At 44.4% G+C, this 21,898-nt stretch overlaps 1 protein-coding gene across 2 annotated transcripts; it reads left to right on the plus strand.

Moving 5' to 3' along the window:
- Positions 1-201: 201 nt before the first annotated feature.
- Positions 202-20,548, plus strand: STX2 (syntaxin 2). Of its 2 annotated transcripts, XM_087913453.1 has the most exons (11): positions 252-486; positions 4,101-4,175; positions 6,607-6,706; positions 10,688-10,762; positions 11,339-11,412; positions 12,923-13,031; positions 13,177-13,250; positions 13,502-13,639; positions 14,528-14,638; positions 17,214-17,341; positions 18,512-20,548. In XM_087913453.1, the coding sequence occupies exons 1-10, from the start codon at positions 457-459 to the stop codon at positions 17,295-17,297; spliced, it is 870 nt and encodes a 289-aa protein (XP_087769579.1). In that variant the 5' UTR covers positions 252-456; the 3' UTR covers positions 17,298-17,341; positions 18,512-20,548. The 2 variants fall into 2 exon arrangements, with proteins under 2 accessions (XP_026572032.1, XP_087769579.1); XM_026716247.2 differs by lacking the exon at positions 17,214-17,341 and having other exon boundaries at positions 202-486.
- Positions 20,549-21,898: the final 1,350 nt, after the last annotated feature.

Genomic DNA, 21,898 nt, shown 5'->3' on the forward strand with positions numbered 1-21,898 from the left:
GTTGTAATATTCTGCATAGGATCTTCATTCTCCCTCCCCCCGCTTAACTTGGACCAGACGTCAAATTTGCATAGCTCCGCCCTTCTTTGTAAGTGGCCCCATCCCTTCCCTTTGGTCCCTCAGTGATATTCCACGAAGAGGGTGGGGCTCTGTTGCCCCTCCCTCTTCGCTTGGACACAGACTCCAAATTTGCATAGCTCCGCCCTTCCTTTGTAAGCGGCCTCACCCCTCCCTCGGTCCCTCTGCCCGCTGGGTTCTTCGGCTTTCTAACGGGAGGAGACGCCTGCGCCTGCGCACTGGGCGGCGGCCGGGCAGTGGTTGCCCTGGCATCAGCGAGCGGGGAGGCGGCGGCCGCGCTGTGCCGCCGCTGGAGCCTCCCGGAGCCGGGAGCCGCCTGCGGTGGGCAAGGAGCAGCAGAAACGCCCGGGGAGAACCGGCTGGAGAAGCCCCGCCAGGATGAGGGACCGTCTGGCCGAGCTGACATCGGTGAGAAACTGAGGAGGAGGAGGAGGAGGCGGCGGCGGCGGCGGAGGGAGGGTAACCCCTGGGCAGAAACAGCCCCCACGGGGGGGGAGGCCAATTAAAGGATGCGCGGCAGCATCCTTGCCTCCTTCTGCAACCTGGCGCCCGTCGCAAAGGAGATGGGCTCCGTCTCCCGGAGGATGGAGAAGACGGGACGATGGAGGTGCTAGTCGCACGCCTTCAGAAGAAGAGCCGCTTTCTACAACCCCATCGCCTTTATGTTATTTATAAATTAAATTTATATGCCGCCCATCCCGATCCCTAGGTGGCATGACGTTATCTAGCCCAGGTGTGTTTTTGTGCCAGTGAAGCTTTCTGAATTTTTTTTAAAATTTATCGCCCAAAGGCGTTGGTCGCCCTCAGCTCAGAGCAGCCTTTCGTTCAAATCAAATCAAATCAAATCAAATAATAATAACTTTAAAAAAAAAAAACAGCTGGGCAAAGCAAACATCCCCATTTCAAGGTTTAGGAATTTTGCTAGAGGTGCCTTTCTTACCGGAGGGTTGATTTCGGCAATCACCTTCCCTCTTGTTAACTCTTTTCCTTAAAAAAAAAAAAATCTAAATTTTCTGCATGAAGTGTTTGCCTTTTTTGTTTTTGAAGCACTGTTTTCTGCTCCTAAAAGAAAACATTCGTTTGCTTTATTTTAAAATGGAGCAAAGCAAAGTTGCCTAACAAAATGCAAGTGTTTTGTGTCACAGTAACAGGCAATCTGTCCTTTCAGCAAAAAAGTTGTGTAAAGTGAACCCTTGTTTTGAAAACATTGCATTTTATTTTGCTACTTGCTGGGATGATACAAAGAATCAGGGTGAACAAACAACTCAGAACAAAATAAGGACACCTTTTCTGTCCCTTACAGCTGTGTTAGACTGATGGAAATTAGCAGTTTTAAAACCTTGGCTGTGGTAGATATTGGGCACCAATGGTGTGCATGTTATTTTAAAGAAAGCCTCTTGCTTCAGTGGTGTACAGATATTGGTCTGTGCCTGTATTTAATATGTCCACATTGCCAATTAATATTTCAATTGCAGTTTCAAACTTCTTTACCGGCTTTGAGTTCTCAAAAGAAGGAGGGATTGTGCCTTTAAAAGAACATTTATTTGAAGGTGTTCCTGCATGTATATATAGGTAGTCCTCAACTTAAGACCAAGATTTCTGTTAAGCAAGACATTTAAGTGAGTTTTGCTCCATTTTACGACCTTTCCTGCCACAGTTGTTAAGTGAATCTCTGCCAGAAGGGGATCACATGACCTCTGGGATTTTGCAACCATCATAAATACGAGCCCGTTGCCAAGCACCTGAATTTTGATCACATGACCGTGGGGATGCTGCAACGGTCATAAGTGCGAAAAACTGTCATAAGTTGCTTTTTTTCAATGCCTTTGTAACTTTGAACCGTCACTAAACAAACTGTTGTAAGTCAAGCACTGCCTATACAGTACATTTGTGCATACATCTGAATGCCTGCATCTATATGTAATACAGCCTCATTTCTGCATAATGTTTTGGTGGGTTTTTTTGAGGATTTGAGAAATTTCCCTGCCTTCCTTTTCCCAAGCCGTAATGAGAAAAAGATGACACGCACACCCTGAAAACACTGGCAATTAGATTTTTTTTCCCTTTATTGAAAAAAATCTTAACGTGTCAACATTGTATCAAAACATAAAATACAAAAATATAAAGAAAAATAAAAAAATAATGGTAAAATAGGGGAGGAAAAGGAAGAAGAGAGAGAAAAGTGTAGAATATAGGGAGGCGGGGAGAAAAAAAGGCATTGATTCCTTTTGGTGTAATAAAATAAGGTAAATAGCATAAAACCTCAACTGGTTAACTTTTATGTAAGCAGAAGAATTCTCTGCAGAAATTTGGGCTATCCAGAAAGATTGTATTTTTAAAATTACTGTTTTAACTTTTTATGCGCGATAGGCGGCTTGTAGTTTTGTTGGAATGTTTACGTTGCTTTCATTTTGTGCTGTCCAAGGTAATTTTCAAGAACAACACCATCAGTATTCCTCTGACTCTTTTTTTTTTTTTTTTGGTATCGTCACAACTGGACATTTGAGTGTGTCTGTGTGCTTGTGATATGTTTTTCCTTCCTCTCATTCTTATCTCTTCCTGAGGCAACAAAGAAGCTTTAAAAGGAAAAGGAAGGTGGTGGGAATAAAGAGCCTTTTGCTTAACCTCTTTCAACACAAGAAAAATGGGTTATTATATTGGATTCCACAATGTATTAACAATTAACACACCTTGAGCTGTATTCAGTGTTCAGAATTTCACCGCGAGTTGGTCACGCTTGCTTTAAAAAAACATATATGGGAAAAATAAAACGCTTTCTGTGTTTTTTTTCCTTTGAAGACCTTTCGTTTCTCATCCAAGAAGCTTCTCCAGTTCTGACTGAAAGTGAAGAAGAACTGAAGAAGCTTCCTGGATGAGAAGCGAAATGCCTTCAAGGAAAAACAAATTCCAGTTGGCTTTTGAGAAAGCACTTTTGGGACAACCATGACCTGCATGACAGAGTATTGGGGATCTCCATAATCTCCATAAATAAATCCCAGATTCACTTTCTCGGGTCATTGAGAAAGACGGGAGGACTTGTTGGGGTTTAGATAAGTTTTTTCTTCTAATTGATGTTCTTCTAAAAGCAAACGTGTCCAGCTCAAAAGTGAAATTCTGGACCAGGTGTGCAATTGTGAAAGCATCCCACCGATTTTAGCAAGTTTTGTCTCCCAGCAGGCACGCGCCAGGTTGAACTTTTAACGAAATAGCTAGGAAAGGTTTCTTTAATTGGTGGGGGAGAAAGCTTAATTTATTCTCCCGAGGATCACTTAGGAAAGTTTTTGGTGCACAAATATTTCCATTGTGTGTCTGTTCCTACTTGAAAAGCTTCTCCTTTGTCTTATGAATGAGTCATAAGAAGGAGAAGACGCAGAGGACAGCGAATTCATGAATGACATTTTTGTCACCAATATTTTAACCGGAGGAAAAAGGCCTCAATTATAATTTTATTAAGGAAACAAGCTGTTAGTGCAAAGGGAGAAAAGGTGGCGTTGAGCTGAGCTTCCAATCTTTACTAGGCTAGCTTGTGTTACAAGCCATAACCCTGAATCATTAACCAGAAAAGAGCTGGAAGGGACCTTGGAGGTCTTCTAGTCCAGCCCCCCGTTCAAGCAGGAGACCCTATATACCATTTCAGACAAGTGGCTGTCCAGTCTTTCCTTAAAAACCTCCAGTGATGAAGCACGCACAACTTCTGAAGGCAACTTCTGTTCCACCGGTTAATTGTCCTCCCTGTGAGGAAGTTTCTCCCTTCATTCTAGGTTGCTTCTCTTTTTGGTTAATTTCCATCTATTGTTTCTCGTCCTGCTTTCTCCTAACGGGGAATTACCTTAACAAGGGTTGTATTTGCTTTTTTGGCTGCTGCTGCTGCGCACGGCTGGCTCGTGTTTAAGGGATCGTCCACCAGGGCTCCAAGGTCCCCCTCACAGTTACTGTTTCGGAGCTCGGTTTCTCCCCTAAAATGCCCTTGTAGCTTTTGAAAGGGGTTATTCCCACAGTTGAAATGTTTCTGCTTCTTTTAGCGCACTCAGAACGAAGATGGAGAAGCCACAGTTGTCGTCGAAAGCGACCATTACATGGAAGACTTCTTCCTACAGGTAAAAAAACCTACGCCGGAAGCAACTTTCTTAGTGCAATCCCTGACATGCGGCCACAACTGAGCCCCACGCGGGACAGCGTGAGTTTCGCCCCATCTTACAAGCTTTCTCGCCCCAGTTGTTAACCGCTGCAGGCATTAAGCGAGTGACCCAGTTGCCCAGCGAATCGGGCTTCCCATTTTAACTTGGCTTGTCGCAAAAGAGGAATCGCGCGAAGTCCCGGGGACACAGCGACCGTCATAAATACAAGACAGTTGCCAAACGTCCAAATTTTGATCGCCTGACTGTGGCGGGGGGGGCGGGGAGGCTGCAACGGTGGTAAGCGTGAAAAATGGTCCTGAGTTACTATTTTTTTTCAGCGCTGATGTAACTTCGAACGGTCACTAAATGGAAATTGAGGGCTACCTGCAATTTTTACCCTTTTTGTGGTCTAGTTGGCCTCCAAAACATTCGGTTTCTTCCAAGCAGGCACCTTTTCTCAGGAAAATAGGAGAAATACAGGTCGTCCTCAATGACCACATTCGAGCCCAGAATTTCTGCTGCTTAAGTGAGATATTTGTTGTTAAGTGAGTTTTGCCCCGTTCTACGACTTTTCCTGCCACTGTCAGGGCTCCGGCAGTGACCCCCATTTTAAATCATGAGTCTCTAGCCAGATTTTCAAAGCTGAAAGAAAATTTATTAGGAGTAAACATGCCAAAGCTGCCTGGGTGTAGCCGACTCTGAAACACATCATTCATGGTCACCCTTGACCCTGGTTTTCCCTCCACCCTCTGGGTGTATCATAATTCATATTCTCCAATGGGACACCTCCATAGCCAAGAGTCAATCATGCTTTCCAGTTAGAGTTTTGCCCAACAGAAACTTCGGTCGCCTAGTTTACTATCTTTGAAAACATTTGTGGAATGCAGTTTCGGGTTCCAAGCTGCCGCACCGCTCCCCCTTTCTCCCTTTCTGTTGGCCACTCTAAAAAGACCAGAGAAACATTTTATGAGTTGACAGCCACATCGGTTACGCGAATCCCTGCAGTTCTTAAGTTAATAAGACGGCCGAGAAATGAATCTGGTCTCCCCCCCCCACATCATCTCTGCTTGTCAAAAGGTCGCAAAAGGGAGGGAATCGCGTAACTCTGGGACACGGCGACCGTCCTAAAAGTGAGTCAGTTGTCAAGCGTCCGAATTTAAAGGTCGTAAGTGCGAAAAAGGATCCTACGTCCCTTTTTTTTCCAGCGTCGTCGTAGCCTCAAAAACGGTCACTAAATGAACTGTTGTAAGTCAAGGACTACCCTGTAGTGGCTTTGCCTTGGATTTTCCTAGAGGCAAATAGCACTCTAGACTCCCGAGCAGCAGAAGCTACATTCAGGTGTGTTTGGCGGGATTCCCCCGAGCTTTGTAATCCCTCGTGGGTGCCAAACAAGGGTCACACGTGGCTTCCCACGCTTTAGGGACCGTCCGCAATGTTTGTCTTCCCCCAAGAAATTCCTCTCTCTGCTCGGTGACACGACAGGGTTGCCATCCAACTTTTCTCCACCTTAAGTACAGAATCGTGTTTGCTATGGGCTAGTCCTCGACTTATGACCACAATTGAGCCCCCAAGTTCTGTGTTTCCCTCCCCCCAGAGGCAATTGGACTTCCTTGTTTTGTCTTTTGAAGACGTTTTGCTTCTCCTCCCAGAAGCTTCTTCAGCTCTGACCTGGATGGTGGGGAAAATGGAAGGATTTGCACCCCTTGCAGACAGCCGCTCATTTGCATCCTTTTGGAGGGTCGTCGAGGCCACTTGAAGCACAAAAGGCCCTCTAAAAGGAGGCAAATGACCAGCTGTCTGCAAGGAATATCAATCCTCCAGTGCCCCACTATCCTGTCAGAACTGAAGAAGCTTCTTGGATAAGAAGCGAAACATCTTCAAACAAAGGAAAAACATGAAAGCCCAATTGCCTCCTGAAAAAGCACCGTTGGGACAACCATGACCTGGAAGGCTGAGAATCTCTATAGACCAACAGTTCTGTGGTTTGAGCGAGCCAGTTGCTAAGCGATTTTTTGCCCCGTTTTGTGACCTTCCTTGGCGTGGCTGCTAAGTGAATCACTGCGGTTGTTAAGTTAGTGACACGGTTGTTGTGAAGGCTTCCCCGTTGCCTTTGCTTAGCGGTGTCACGGGGACACTGCCGCCGTCGTAAATACAAGCCAGTTGCCAAGCCTCTGAATTGTTTTGATCTGGGGATGTTGCAAGGGTTGTAAGTGTGAAAAAGCCCCTTTTTTTTCAGCGCCGTTGTAACTTCAAACGGTCACTAAATGAAGTGTTGCATGTCAAGGACTGCTTGCGTTTATGACTGATTGGTTGAGTCTCCTTGGATGCCGCCTACCCTTTACAACAGGGTGCTAACAACCTGTAGCTTTAAACCTGTTTCCTGTTGCTGTTTTTTCCTCCTGTTCCGAAGGTTGAGGAAGTTCGGAAGTATATCTCAAAAATCTCAGATGTTGTAGAAGAAGTGAGGAAGAAACACAGTGTTATCCTCTCGGCCACGCATCCAAAAGATAGTAAGTTTTTCCGTCTCTGTGCAACTTTTCAAATATGGGTGGCTGAGGTTACAGAATGACAGAATAACAGAGTTGGCAGGGGACCTCAAAGGTCTTCTAGTCCGACCCCCTGTTCAGGCAGGAGGCCCTTTGCAATTCCAGACCAAATGGCTGTACAACCTCTTCTTTAAAAGTTCCAGTTTTTTAAAAAAAACACTTTTTAAAAACCTCTACGCTGCATGGAAAGTCACAGTGAGTGGCTTATAGCATCTGTTAGAGCTAGCGTCTTTTTTTGTTGTTGTTGTTAATCATCACAATTGTCATAATTTTACCAGTGGTGGGATTTACTACCGGTTCTGTGGGCGTGGCCATGTGACTGGGAGGGCATGGCTTTTTTGTCTTTTTGCAGCCCCCACCCGTTTTGGGGAGCTTCCTAGCCTCAGAGGAGCCTCGGGGGGGCATTATTGCTCCCCTAAGGCTCGTCTGGGGCTCTGGAAGGCAAAAAATGGAGGGGGGGGGGGATGAGCTCCTCCCTCCATTTTTTGCCTTCCTGGGCTTCAGCAAGGGGGAACCCCGGCACAGCTGATCGTATCTACAGCTGATTGTCAGGAGGGGGGGGGAAGGAAAGAAATGCCTTAGGCGAATGTCAGGCGGGCGGGCGGGGTGTGTGAGCATCAGGCGGGAGGGCAACCGGGTGGGGGGCACGGCCAGCCAGAACTTACTAGCGGTTCAGCGACCCACGCCAAATTCTTGCTACCGGTTCGCCCGATCCGGTGTAAACCGGCTGAATACCACCACTGAATTTTACCGTAGACAACAAACACGTTCACTTTGCTACCTAGGATTCAGTTCTGTTGGCTTTGTAGTCTCGTTTATTTCTTCCCAGTTCCTAGTGCTGCATAATTTACCATTCATACAGTATTCATATGCATGGCGCCCAAAGGATATCCAAGGGATATAGCCAAAAGATCCAAAGGATATCCCATTGGCTAAAAGAAGAATTAACTGCAAAGAATGGTGTGAAAAGCAGCAAAACCACAATTGAGCAGATCACAATGCAATGAGCATCAAAGGCAACGGATGAAATTTGTGTTGCGTTGACATAAAGTCACCATCAATGACGTAAAATGACCAGTGGATAACATACTGTGCATTGAACAGATAATTGGGAGTAAATAACACCCACTCTCTTAACTGGGCTATTAAACTGAGATTTTGCTATATTTTGGGGTGGGGGAGGGTGTCTCCGATGAGTATATGCCCCCCCTCCAAAAAAAAAAAAAAAAATCAAAATTTTGAACTATTTTTATACTATTCCACTCAAAGACTTGAAGGATGGTTCCTGATTCTGAGGGAGAGATTGAGCAGCTGACAGGGACTGGGAGTGTGGCTCTGGTGGCTGTGGAAGAAACTGGGGAAGGGCAAAGGCCGGCTGGGCATTCAGAGGAAGACTCAGGCCCACCCCCTTTTCATCCTAGGGCATGCAGGGAGGATCGGAGAAGGGAGCAACGTGGGTTACAGGGGAGGAAAAGGCCCTGATTCCCTTCATTAGCTGCAGCTGGAGAAACCGGATTTTAAAAGGGCGTTTGCACACAGCACCTCGCTGGAAGCAAAGCATGCATTATATTTGTATGTCAAGCCCTATCTGGGTTCTGGCATCCTCCCAACTGTGTGTGCTTTGTTATTTTTTGAAATCTTCAATTTCTTATCCCGCCCTGTCTGGTTTGTGTTGGTTTTTATTTATAATTTATATATACTTTGGGTTCGACTGAATTTCTTCCCTTGAAAGACTGTTCTTGGGAGAGTTTTTTTCTCCAGCCAAAGATAACTGGACATTGGGGGACAAGTTGGAGGAATTAAAGGGACTTTACCTACTTTTGTGACTTTGTTGCTTTTGTGCCACGCCCGGAGTCATCACAGAATGGAAGAATGGTGTTCCGTTAAAATAGCAAAGTCTTACTTCCAAGAAAAGAATTGGGAAGAATTAAAACATGGTATACCAAGGCTGCATCCCGCTAACTTGAGCCTTCAAAAATCCTCTTTGAAAATCCAATCCAAAAATTGTTTTCTCTAGCACTTATAATTGTCGGGTAATTTTAGCTCTCCGCTCTTGGATTCATGTATAAAATGAGCTAAATACAGTATACAGAGGTCTCCAGAGCCATGCCAGCCGTGCTTGGTACGGCTGTTTGACTGAGGGTTGTGAAGGGACAAACATAGTTTTTTTTAAAAAAAACGAACAGCTTCAACATTAAAATGGATGTTTGTGCTTCTTTTAAGTGTAATAGCACTGCTGTTGTTCTCCCGTTTAGTGAATTGAAATTGTAATTACCACATATAAAGCACTTTAAAATTTTGAAGGACTATGTAGGGGTTGCATGTTCAAATACTATCTCTTTCACCCCGAGGACAGAGGGAAAAGTCAGCACTGAGAATCTGTGCTGCTGAATTGATTAGCGGCTCAGCAGAGGAATCTACAATATTGGGAATATTTTATGTATCTATTTGTATTCCTGCCTTTATTATTTTTACAAATAAATCAAGGCGGTGAATATATCCAACCCACCCTCCTCCTCTTATTTTCCTCACCACAACAACCCTGTTAGGTGGGTTGAGCTGATAGAGGAAGTGGGCCAAAGTCACCCAGCTGGCTTTCATGCCTAAGGCAAAACTAGAACTCACGGTCTCCTAGTTGATTGGCCCAAAATCACCCAATCATCTTTCATGCCTAGGGTGGGACTAGAACTCATAGTCTCCTGCTGATTGGCCCAAAGCCATCCACCTGTCTTTCATGCATAAGGCAGGACTAGAACTCACAGTCTCCTAGTGATTGGCTCAGAATCGCCCAGCTGGCTTCTGTGGCTAAGGCAAGACTAGAACTCACAGTCCCACATTTTCTAGCCTGGTGCCTTAACCACTAAATCAAACTGACTCTCTAATAATCAGTCAAAGAGTAAAAAAATAAATAAATTGCAGTTCTGTTTCAGGATATGTAATACTCAGAGATATCCTTGCCTGTAAATTCTTGCTTTTGGTCAACTAATCGATGGCTGGAGTATATAGAGGATGCGTCGTGTGAACTCTAGTCGAAGAATCCTGGGAGATTAAAAAAAAAAGCTGAATTCTTTCAGACAGGAAAAAGGAAACAGGTTTTTTTGAGTTGCAAGAGCTGGTGGGTGGAAATCCTTTCTTTGATTTGTTCGTACCGGTGTCGAGAGCACCAGAGGATTATTACGAATTCCAGGCAGGATTTCAAGCTGTTTACAGAGGCAGCGTCCAAAGTTAATTTATTGATCAGGGCGCAACCATGATAACCCTTTTCAACTTCAGAATGTCAGACTCTTTGCCCTTCAATAGCGGAAGGAAAAGGAGATCAGAACTGAATGTGGGACATGGGACAAGATTTGGGTAGGGTCCTCATTTGCTCTTCACCCATGGAAGATAGCCTGGTACGAGCTTGGGTGACATGTCTAAGGGAAGGACAGACAGAGCCTGGTGGAGGAGTCAAGAGAGTCGTCAGCCTAGAGTTGTTACATTCCCACAAATGTTCTAGGGTCCAATTCTTCTTGAATTCCGTTGACTTATCTAGCGCCAATTTCAGGTTGACCCGATTCTTGTGTGGACTCTTGACCCCTGATGTTGTCCATCCTAGTTCAGACATTCCCTAATTCCAGGATCTTATGTAAGAAAATCGTTGAATGGTGTACGGTGGCCTAGAGGTGGAACTCTCACCTCACAATTAGGAGGCTGCGAGTTTGATCCTAGTCATAGAGGCAGATATTTCTCTCTGGGCATAATGAGAATTTATCTGCTGAATAAAATTCCGCATTGGTGACAAGAAGGGCATCCAGCCAGTAAACACAAGGGACTATGGGGTTGTTAAAAGATGATGATGATCACTGCGTATTAAACAGGAGGAGGACATCCACATGGGTAATGTTTTGTTTGGGCAACATTCTCTATCGTACTGAAGCAGAGTTCCCATTTCTCCTTTTGTTAAAGAAACGAAGGAAGAGCTCGAAGAACTGAACAAAGAAATCAGAAAAACAGCCAATATCATCCGCGCTAAATTGAAATGTGAGCATACCCTAACTGTGAGTTAAAATAAAAATGCCAAAGCAGTGGAGCATAACACCGTATAGAAATTTTTACAAAGGTGCCAGAAAAAAAAAAAAGATCTTTGCTACAGTTCTGTGTAGATTGTTCTGTGGACCACCTTCTATGTGCTTGCGCTGTGTGAAAGTTTGAAAAAAAAATCTTAATTGTCATTATTAATGCAAGACTTATCAGTGGGGCTAGTTAGTTTATATGTAATTAAGTGACTTGGTTTGGAGGATAAGGTCAACATTTACCAAGAATGCAGAGGTTTTCGGAAAAGCCTTGCTGGATGCAGAAGAAGTTGCTAAAGGCCTCTGCCAGCAAAAAGGAGGCTGCGGGCGAAGCACCCAAGTGAAGTGGATGACATCCCCCAAAAAAATAAAACCTGGTGCCTTTTTTGGTGGCAAAAAATATATATAAGACAGGGTCTTATTTTCGGGGAAACACTGGATGGATGGGTGGGTGGGTGGATGGATGGATGGATGGACAGACGGACGGGTGGATGGATGAGGGATAACAATTATCATCTCTGAGATGATATTATCTGTTTCACAGCCATGGAACAAAATTTAGTTCGAGAAGAGAACATCAATCAAACTTCAGCGGATGTCCGAATACGAAAATCACAGGTACCTGGAGCAAATGAAAATCAGTCTTGGCAAACCACCATCAAAGATGAAAGAGTCCCAGCTGGGGGAAGGGGTATTGTTTAGAAATTCCTTGGGTGAAGAAAGGAAACTCGTGACATGCCTTTTGTTTGGTTTCAAAGAGAAGGATGCAGAAGGGAATTGCAGGCTGCGTCTTGAATTTGCTTATCTTCTCACGAGGAAGGGCACTGTGAGCCATTTTTGCTTCCTCCACTTCTGCAGTGGCCAGCGTGCCATTGAAAAGGGTGGCTAGGCTCTGATTAAAAAGCAAACAATGGTCTTGCTGAATTGTCTAAACAAGAAGCCTTGTTGGATATAGGCCATCATTGACCTATTGTTATGGGGAAGACTAAAAACTAGAGTGGGTGCTGAAAGGCACTTATATAAATGAGATTGGTAGGTAGGTAGATTGGTAGGCAGGCAGGCAGGCAGGTAGGCAGGCAGAGAATAGACTTAGTCTTAGAATAACTTCATTGTCACTAAGCGGCATACATGAAAATGAAATTTGGAGCTCTTAAAGCAGGCGTCCCCAAACTGGGCAACTTGAAGACTTACGGATTTCAACTCTCGGAATTCTGGGAGTTGAAGTCCACAAGTCTTAAAATCGCCAAGTTTGGAGACCCCTGTCTTAAAGGGTCACCACCTCCAATATACATCACACAAACATGACAGATAAGTAAATAAATACAAAATTATGTATATGCCCACATATATGACAGAGAAAAAACACAGCCTAGTTCGGATGTATACATGTACGTGAGGAGAAAAAGGAATCTTGTGAGTTTATCAGACAATAAACACATTACGCAGTGGCTTAATGGTGACTTAATGTTAACACGGTGGCTCAATGGCTAAGGCGCTGAGCTTGTCGATCAGAAAGGTTGGCAGTTCAGCAGTTCGAATCCCTAGCGCCGCGTAACTGAGTGAGCTCTTGTCGCTTGTCCCAGATTCTGCCAACCTAGCAGTTCAAAAGCATGTAAAAAGTGCAAGTAGAAAAATAGGGACCCCTTTGGTGGGAAGGTAACAGCATTCCATGTGCCTTCAGCGTTTAGTCATGTGAGCCACATGACCACAGAGACATCTTGAGACAGTGCTGGCTCTTAGAAACGGAGGTGAGCACCACCCCCTAGAGGCAGAAATGACTAGCACGGATGTGCGAGGGGAACCTTTACCTTTTAAACATAGTTTTGAAGGTTTGGCTGTTGTTCCTCCCCTCCCTCTCTTTATCTTCATGAACAAGGGGGAGGCCAGTCATGTGTGAGACGTTTTCTCAGATTACATTTCTGTCCTGGACTGCGGTTTCCTTTATCCAGCTGTTGCCTTGGTAGAGGCTCTTTCTTCTGTTCCTCAAGGTCATTCCTTCTACCCATTGGATCCCTCCTTTCAATAAACACTTGCAACCCTGTGTCAGACTTCTCAGTTTCAGTAATGTCTGAAGCCTTTGCTACAAAACAGAACTCTCAAACTAATATGTGCAAAATCCCCTTTCCAGCATTCGGTGTTGACCCGGAAGTTTGTGGACGTGATGACGATGTATAACGGAACTCAAACCGTCTTCCGGGAACGTACGAAAGACCAGATACGGCGTCAGTTGGAAATAAGTGAGTGGTCCTTCCTTGCTCATTTTCTCCTACTCTGAAGAGCTGGCCCCATCTTGTCAATGCGTTATGGCATTGAAAAATATAATGCCAGGAAAAGCGGGATGATGACGTACCTTACAAAAACACTCTCGTCCTTTTTCGCTAGCTGGCAAAACCACCACGGACGAAGAACTGGAAGACATGTTGGAAAGCGGCAATCTTTCTATTTTCACTTCGGACGTACGTATTTCCAATCTGCATTTGTTGGCTTCCATGTTTCTTTATTGATTAGTTTATTGATTAGTTTGCTTTATTGATTAGCCCTTGGGCCCTTATCAAAGTGGCTTCGAGGCAGGTTTTATCTTTTGGGTCTCGAGGAGCAATATAAGCAAATTGAACTAAAACCCAAATGCCTACAAGTTCTCCTCTGTCGAAAGAAAATCAATAAGCGTACTTATTTTGTGTCACTTCCTTCCTCCGACCTCGCAAAGATCATTTTGGATACCAAACTGACCAGAGCAGCCCTTGATGAAATCGAGTCGCGTCATAAAGATATTATAAAACTGGAATCGAGCATACAGGAATTGCACGAAATGTTCATGGACATGGCGATGCTGGTGGAAGTTCAGGTGAGTCTTTAAATCCTGTAGTATATAACATGGGTGGTGCTTTGTAGGTAGAACTGTGCTGGAATAATGACTGTTGTTATTAAAAGACTGGCCTCGCCGTGCAGGAAATGGCCTTAGAATCCCAGAATACTAAGCAAATCTACTAGCTGGGTAGCTATGGAGATCACATGTAAAATAGGATATACTGGTTTGGCACCCTTCCCGGTTCTGTAGTCAGTAGAAAACAACAATAGCTGGTAATTTTAGTAAAAGACCTTGAATCATGGATGCAGTGGGCTCGTCACGTTTATGACGTTTGTGTCATTTGTGAAACATTGCAAAACATTTCTACCTATAGCTTATCTGACCTTATACCTTACCCTACCCTACCTTAATCAATCTATCTGTCTGTTTCATCTACCTCATCTATATATCATTCTATTATTCTACCATTCTATCTACATCTATATCTCGATCTCCTGCCTGCCTGCCTGCCTGCCTATCTATCTATCTATCTATCTATCTATCTATCTATCTATCTATCTATCTATCTATCCATCTAACATCCATTCATCCATCTATCTACCTACCTACCCACCTACCACCTGCCTGTCTTCTGTCTGCCTACCTACCTAGCGTCTGTCTATATCTATCATCCATTCATCTATCTACCTACCTACTTAACTGTCTTGTCTGTCTGTCTACCTACCTACCTACCTACTGTCTGTCTACCTACTTACATACCATCTGTCTGTCTGTCTCTGTCTATCTACCTACCTACTATCTGTCTGTCTATATCTATCTAACATCCATCGTCTCCATTCTGCTGTTCGTCGCAAGGTGACATTCATGGCCAATTTCTGCTTTTTTCTTGTTCGTTGTGTGTGTTTCTCTGGCTTTCCCCCGAAGGGCGAAATGGTCAACAGCATCGAGAAGAACGTGATGAACGCGGTGGACTACGTAGAACACGCCAAGGAGGAGACCAAGAAGGCCGTCAAATATCAAAGTAAAGCTCGTAGAGTAAGTTTTTCCCCGTAGGGAAAGAAAAAAAAACCCCGATCAGTGTTTTCTGAATGTTTTTTATATCATGTGTTGTCTGTCCGGGCTCCGGTAGTCACCTTCGTTTAAATCATGAGTCTCTAGCCGGTTCTTTCAGACAACTTAAAGAAGATTTGTTAGGAGTGAACATGCCAGCGCTACCTGGGTGCAGCCGACTCTGAGAAAACGTCATTCATTTCACCCTTGACCCTGGTCTCCCCACCCCCCCCACCCCCTGGGTAGTATCCGTTCTGACCCAAGCCTCCTTCAAAGCAAACAAACACCAAACAGAGATAAAAGCAAAACCTTTGTAATGCTTCTCTGTGAATTCCGTTCATTCACAGTAAAACGCTATTAAAAACTAATTGTCCCAGATAAGGATAAGCCTTGCCAAGGTTGTGCAAGGCTGCCAAGAACACTAGATTAAATTGCAAGGAAATAGTCAAAACCCAAAAGTCTCCAAACACAAACCAGGATAGCCCGAACTTCCACAAGACTTGAAGTTGCAAGAACTTCTTTGCTTCCTGCAAAGAATCCCACCGCTGAGGGCTGGCTTTTATCCCTTAAGGGAGGGGACATCACCTTGCAGCCTTACTCCCGAGTCGCCCGAGCTGCTGCAGCTGCTCTTTCCTTCAAGCAGCCCTGCACACACACACGCACTGGGTACAGGCTCCTCGGGTTCCTCTTCATCACTGCTGCCAGCCTCCACAAGCTCCAAAGGCAGCAATGCACTCTCCAATAGCCCTGGCCCCATCCCTGCATCACCCTCAGACCCCTCAGCCGAGTCCTTGCTGTCAGAGACCTCCGCCACCCACACCTGCTGCCAGCGAACCACAACAGTATCATAATTCATATTCTCCAATGGGACACATCCATAGCCAAGAGTCATCAATCATGCTCTCCAGTAATAATCTTGTGCACCAGAAGCCTCGGTCGCCTAGAAATTATCTATGAAAAGGCCCTTTCTGCTGGCAACTCTAAAAGACCAGAGAAATATTTTTGAGTTGACACTGTCTTGCTTACCCACCGCAGTCCTTCCAGAGAATCCTCGACTTTTGCAACTTCAATGGGAACCAGAATTTCTGTCGCTAAGCACGGCGGTTGAGTCGTGCCTGGTTTTATGACCTTTTGGCCACCGTTAGCAAGCGAGTCTCTACAGCTGTTAAGCGAATCATGCAATCGGTACACGGATCCAGCTTCCCCCATGAGCTTTGCTTGCCGGAAGCCAGCCAGGAAAGTTGCAAATAGTGATCACGTGACCTCCTGGGTGTCAGGGTTCCGAGTAACACACCCACCATAGCGAACAAAACTCCAAGGCAGGTAGATTCCTGAAAAAAATAGTTCTATTTGGATATAACGTATCGGCACAGTTCCGGTGAAAACCGACTCTGAAGGTTCCCACGGTTTTCACCAAGTTAAAAGTAAATATTTTCCCTTCTCCCCAAACCATCAGTCACAGGGTCCAATCAAGGTGCTGTCTGGTTGACTGGTAATCAGGGCTGGGCTGCTGTGGGTTCGCCCAGGTTCGGGAGGACTTGTTGATAACATTAGGGCTGGTTCGTCAAACCGCCAGATCCCAGGCCTGTGCGGACGGGGAATAACGGGCCTCCCGGAGGTTCAGGAAGGCTGGAAATGGGCCTGTTTCCAGCCTCCAGGGGGCCTCCAGAGCCCATGGGAGGCAGTTTTCGCCCTCCCAGAGGCTCGAGGAGAGCCTCTGGAACCTGAGGAGGGTGAAAAACAGGCCGCCTAGAAACGGGCTTGTTTCCGGCCTCCAGGGGACGTTGGGAACGTAGAAGAGGCAGTTTTGCCCTCCCAGAGGCTCGAGGAGAGCCTTGGAGCCTGGGGAGAGGAAAAAATGGGCCTCCCAGAAGTTCTGGAAGTCCAAAAACGGGCCTGTTTCTGGCCCCCAGGGGGCCTCCAGAGCCCATGGGAGGCAGTTTTCGCCCTCACAGAGGCTCGAGGAAAGCCTCCGGATCCTGGGGAAGGCAAAAACGCGGCTCCCTCCCCCCATGATGCAGGAGGCCGACTAGGCCACGCCCACCTTGGCCACGCCCACCCAGTAACCAGGCAGAGAACCCGTTGCTGAAATGTTTGGAGCCTCACCCTTGCCTGGTAACATCACTCTTCCTCCCTCCGACCAGGTGTGAGAATGTCCTTGGTTCCCCAGAGAAAGTATTTTGTTTTGGCTACAAAACCCCAGCTCTCTCTACTCCCAATCCCGTCAGCTCCAGGGTTGACACTGGGACGATGCCACAATCATAAATAACACCCTGGTTGCCAAGCGCCCAAAATTTTGATCGGGTGAACCTGGGCATGATGTTCCTAACGGCAAGGAACGGCCTTAAGTCTCTTCTTCCCCCCCTCCGCCCTGCCAGTGCTGTTGTAACTTTGAGCTGTCACTAAACGAATGGCTGTAAGTCAAGGGATGCCTACCAATGTTGAGGCCCAGCCGCTGTATCCGGGTTCCTCTGTGCCTGTTGAGAACTGACTCCATTTCCATTTAGAAAACTCACATAAAACCCTTAACAGAGGCAATCGCCTTCTTTTCCTTTGGCAGAAAAAATGGATTATTGTCACAATTGTGCTGGTGCTGTTAGCTCTACTGGCTCTAATAATTGGCTTGTCTGTTGGGGTGCCTTGATGCTTAGATAACTGCCCACGAGCAACTGCCCCTACTACCTCTCCGTAAGTACTAATCGACTGGCTGGCCTCGCCTGTTAATCTTTTCTAAAACTGTAACCTCTGTATTCTCACTGCAATGTTGTGCGTACGCTTGCTTTCTTCCCAGCCTGTCTGAGAGCCAAAAAAGGGCAGGTTTTAACTTAGACCTCCAGTGGCTTAATTGCCACTGAAATATTTTGTTTTGCGTGCCAATAGTTCTAAGTCTAAAACCCAATTGGTTCTGCCCTGCTTTCCTGGGGCCCGTTTGTTATTGTTTTTGGTTTTTTTGGAGGCTAGGAAGGTGGACATTTGAGGTTTTTACATCAGTTTATAGAAGAGGGGATGGGATGAAGGGAGATTGAGGATTAAGATCGCAGTCGGTAATCCCCTCCTGATCTAGGTGTGCTTGATTTCTGCAGATCTTTCGGGGAGGGGAGGACTCTTTAGGTCAGTTGGCTACCCCATTCCGCCTCGCTTTGAGATGGCTTGCACCTGTAGTGTTATGATGGGAAAATGCCAAAATAGAAAGGGTGCAGAGAAGAGCAACGAAGAAGCGGACTGGAGGTCGAAAGATACGAAGAAGGGTTGCAGGAATTGGGTACGTCTAGCTTAATGAAGAGAAGGACTTAGGGGGGACAAGATAGCAGTGTTTCAATATCTAAGGGGCTGCCCCAAAGAAGAGGGAGTCAAGCTATTCTCCAAGGCACCTGAAGGCAGGACAAGAAGAAACGGATGGAAACTAATCAAGGAGAGAAGCAACTTAGAACTAAGGAGGGATTTCCTGACAGTTAGAACAATTAATCAGTCGAACAAATCGCCTCCAGAAATTGTGGATGCTCCAACACTGGAAATGTTTAATTTTTAATTTTCCAAAGCGGCTGAAGGCAGGACAAGGAGGGGAACTAACTAAGGAGAGAACCAACTTGACAATTAGAACAATTAAACAGTAAAATGACTTGGTACCAGAAGTTGTGGGTGCTCCTTCACTGGAAGTTTTTAAGAAGAGATTGGGTAACCGTTTGTCTGAAATGGTATATAAGGCTTCCTGCCAGAGCAAAGGGTTGGACTAGAAGACCTCTAAGGCCCCTTCCAACTCTGTTATTCTGTTAATTCACTTCTCCCCTCTTTGGTTTGTATACATCTGTGCACCACTGTTTGGGGCTGAGCTAATCCTAGTTTCCCCTCTCTTTGCAGAAACTGATGTTCATGCTAATTTGTGTCACTCTCTTGACTGTTATCCTTGGAATTATCCTAGCTGCACACTTCTCCTAACCTTCATTTGGAGGTTGGGAATCTCCTGAAACGCTTCCAAGTTCTCATCAAGATGCCTTTTTCTTGCCATAACGAGGATTTTCTGTTTTCCAAGATGGCAAAAAAAAAAAAAAAATTAAGTAGTTGTTTAAGGATCTTGTAGGACTCTTTTAAAGTTTTGATATCTGCAGACCTGAACCAAACATAAAAGAAGCTGGAACACCCTCTGATGTGGACTCATTTAAAGGCTGCTTTAATTACATACATGCAAATGTATATGATGAGTTGCAAAACTCCCAGCACATCAGTGTTACCAGTTGGGAATGGGTAGATTCATCACCCAGAAACCAGAGGTCTTGAAATTTGTATTGTTTGAAACTAAAGCAGCCCTATTTGCGATTTGACTGTAGTCCTAAATGCTATGTTTCAGAGGTTACGTTTCACGATAATGATTGCATTTTATTTTTAAGCAAAGGCGGTTGAGATTGCATAGAATTGCTTTCTCTTCTCTCCGTTTTTCATGTGTTTTTAAATCATCTTAAAACCACTGCATAATAAACAAAATGTTTTTTAATGTTTTAATCGCTTCAAGGCCACAGAGTGGGAATCTTAAGTGCCTCCTTTTTTTTAAACGGGCGAATCTGCAAACTGTTTTTGAGAAGCGTCAGCACTCTTGTTAAATAATGTGATTTTACTGGTGGTCCTAGACTGACCTGGTTCACACATAAAGCTGGCTGGGGCAAAATCAGGGCTGGAATTCGGTCTTCATAACTCAACTGTCCTCTGACTGAGCAAAAACATTGTTTCTTTTTATACAGAAGGTAGTTTGGCATTACATTTGAGCCAGCGATCCTAGTTTAGGATCTTAAACAGAGTAACAAACTAGCCCAGGGCTTGAAATTGACACGACTTGACATTGACTGAAAGTGAGTTTGAAACCATTTTGTCCGCTGAAGTTCACAGTAAGCCAGTTTAGTTGCGTCATGAAATGAAATTAACCTTGACTTGTGAGCCTTCAGAGGACAAAGAAAGCGTGGAAGATTCCAATTCTCAGCTCTGTGCAAAGCTAACACTAAACCCAGCTTTAGTGTCACGTGTGAACCGAAGCCTTCCTTGCCTTAAAGATGTATTTCACTGTGAAGTTTATTAAGCTATTTTGCTTTGTTTTAATTTCAGATTATTTCTTTCTAAACACTCAGAAAGCATGGCGTTGTTGAGATGGGGGTGGGGGGGAGATTTGCACCTGATTTTTAGGCTGCCTTTGAGAATGGCCTTTGTTGCATCTTTGAACCCCTTCAGTCAAAGAACTTGAGGAAGACCTGTTTTGTGTGAAACAGTCCTCATGTGTGTGGTGAGTTTGCAAAGCTGCTTCTTGCAACTTTCCATCAATTTAGCAAGAAGCAGCTGCCGAAAATGAATTTTTAGGTTGCACACACAGAAGTCTAATAAGGGAGAGTGAAGATGCCTTCAAGTTGAATTTTAGGAAGGGGCTTACTTACTAATGGAGTAAAATTGGGATTGCATTATAGATTTGTCCAAAGCGCATTCAGTCCTTACGTTCTTGTTGCCAACTAGTTGAGGAATTATGACAAACAAAAGCCTTTGGTCATTATCTTTTTAAGGCTTTCGTCTTAAAACAAACCCTTATTTTGTCAGGAGAGGTGACTCCAAAAGTTGATGTGGTTTGTGTTGTGATCTCAGTTTATTGGTGGTTAGTTGCACTGAAGTCCCGCAAATGTTTCATGGGGTGTGGGTGACATATTTCCCTCTAGATCTGAACCTGAAATGTCCAGCTGTTAAGAATTTTTAAACAAGTTGTGTCTTAACCTTGCTTTACTTTTTCTTTTTTTGTATGGTATTCCTGTAAATATATGTACATGCAACTGTGTTTTGCTTTCTTATTGTTAAAATATATATGTAGCTATTTATGCTCAGAACGAAATAAACTGTGATAGGTGCCTTATTTGTTTTTTAACAAAACCTGCTTTGACATACTTCTTTCGGTGTTTTGATTCAAGCATAATGTCAGGTTTATTTTACCATGCAAGCTAATCTGTTTCCTAGAACTTACCATTTTATTGGGCACATTGTTGAGGGCATATTTTGTATGCGTATAATAATGCCCTTGGTGCTGATTTTAGGAATTGGACTTTTTGAAATATCAGTTCTTCTGAGGTGAATAATGCCTAGAAAAGTTTTAAAATGGGACATCTCGGCATTAGAGGTTGACTTCACTCGTCAATGGGTTTGATTTTGCTCATAAAGATACACTATGGAAGGATAATTGATTGGTTTCTGGCTTTTTTTAAAAAAAATTAACTGCCTTTTACTCTTCACAGAGAGAGGTTTGGAAATAAATTGGGAAGAGGGAAAAACTTCTCAGACTATTTAAGCTTTAAGTCCACTTTAAGACCAAAGAATTTCAACTCCCACAATTTCCAAGTCCACAAGTCTTAAAGGTTGCCAAGGTTGGACACCTTTGCCTTAAGGCAGAGGCCTCCAAATTTGGCAACTTTAAGACTTGAGGACTTCAACTCCCAGAATTCTGGGAGTTGAAGTCCACAACTCTTAAAGTTGCCAAGGTTGGAGATCTGTGTCTTAAGGCTTTGAAGTTTATTTTTATTGCCTTTTTAAAATGGGAGCTTGACATCCTCAGTATAGGGGGGAAAAAACGGTTTGGATATACACAGACTTCCTAAAAATGCAATCCTTGCTGGTTTCTCTTTTTCATGCATTTCTTTTCATGATGCTACAGCAACAGCTTTCAGGAATATCCTACAGACAGCTCTGAACAGGGTTTTGCACTGGCTAAAAAGAGGGAGGTTTGGTTAGCTGGGATTGATCAGGATTACAGCCAGCCTGGTTGTGAGGACCCACCTTCCCCGTTTCATCTGTGCCCAGGCCTTTGCAATATCGGCAGTCTCTCTGCTTCCTGATATTAAAACAATAACATCATGAGAATTACGAGAAACATTTTTTAAAAAAAATCAGCACTATATTCCCAGGCACTGCAGGCATGCGAAATCCTAGCTCTTTTCTAATCATTTTTTAGTTCATTTCAGAGCTTCCTACAAAAATAAATGCAAGGTGTTCAAGAGAGTTATTTATTTTCCTGACCGGCTCAAAGTTGACTCAACCTTCCATCCTTCCGAGGTCAGTAAAACGACAACCCAGATTGTTGGGGGCAAAATGCTGACTGTAAATCACTTAGAGAGGGCTGTAAAACACTGTGAAGCGGTATATAAATCTAAGTGTTATAGATATTTTCCTTCCTTCCTTCCATCCATCCATAGTGCTCACTGATTAAACTGCAATATTGCAGGCTAATTC

Source organism: Pseudonaja textilis, chromosome 15 (assembly GCF_049901715.1).
Source record: "Pseudonaja textilis isolate UNSWEBS1 chromosome 15, rPseTex1.2, whole genome shotgun sequence".
Lineage (NCBI taxonomy): Eukaryota > Metazoa > Chordata > Lepidosauria > Squamata > Elapidae > Pseudonaja > Pseudonaja textilis.

What these genes read in the sequence shown, in the direction of transcription:
- STX2 (XM_087913453.1), top strand. Translation starts at nt 457, where the DNA reads ATGAGGGACCGTCTGGCCGAGCTGACATCG. An exon ending in GGCCACGCATCCAAAAGATA is followed by an intron (nt 6,707 to 10,687) that starts GTAAGTTTTTCC and finishes CTTTTGTTAAAG; the next exon opens with AAACGAAGGAAGAGCTCGAA. An exon ending in ACGGCGTCAGTTGGAAATAA is followed by an intron (nt 13,032 to 13,176) that starts GTGAGTGGTCCT and finishes CTTTTTCGCTAG; the next exon opens with CTGGCAAAACCACCACGGAC.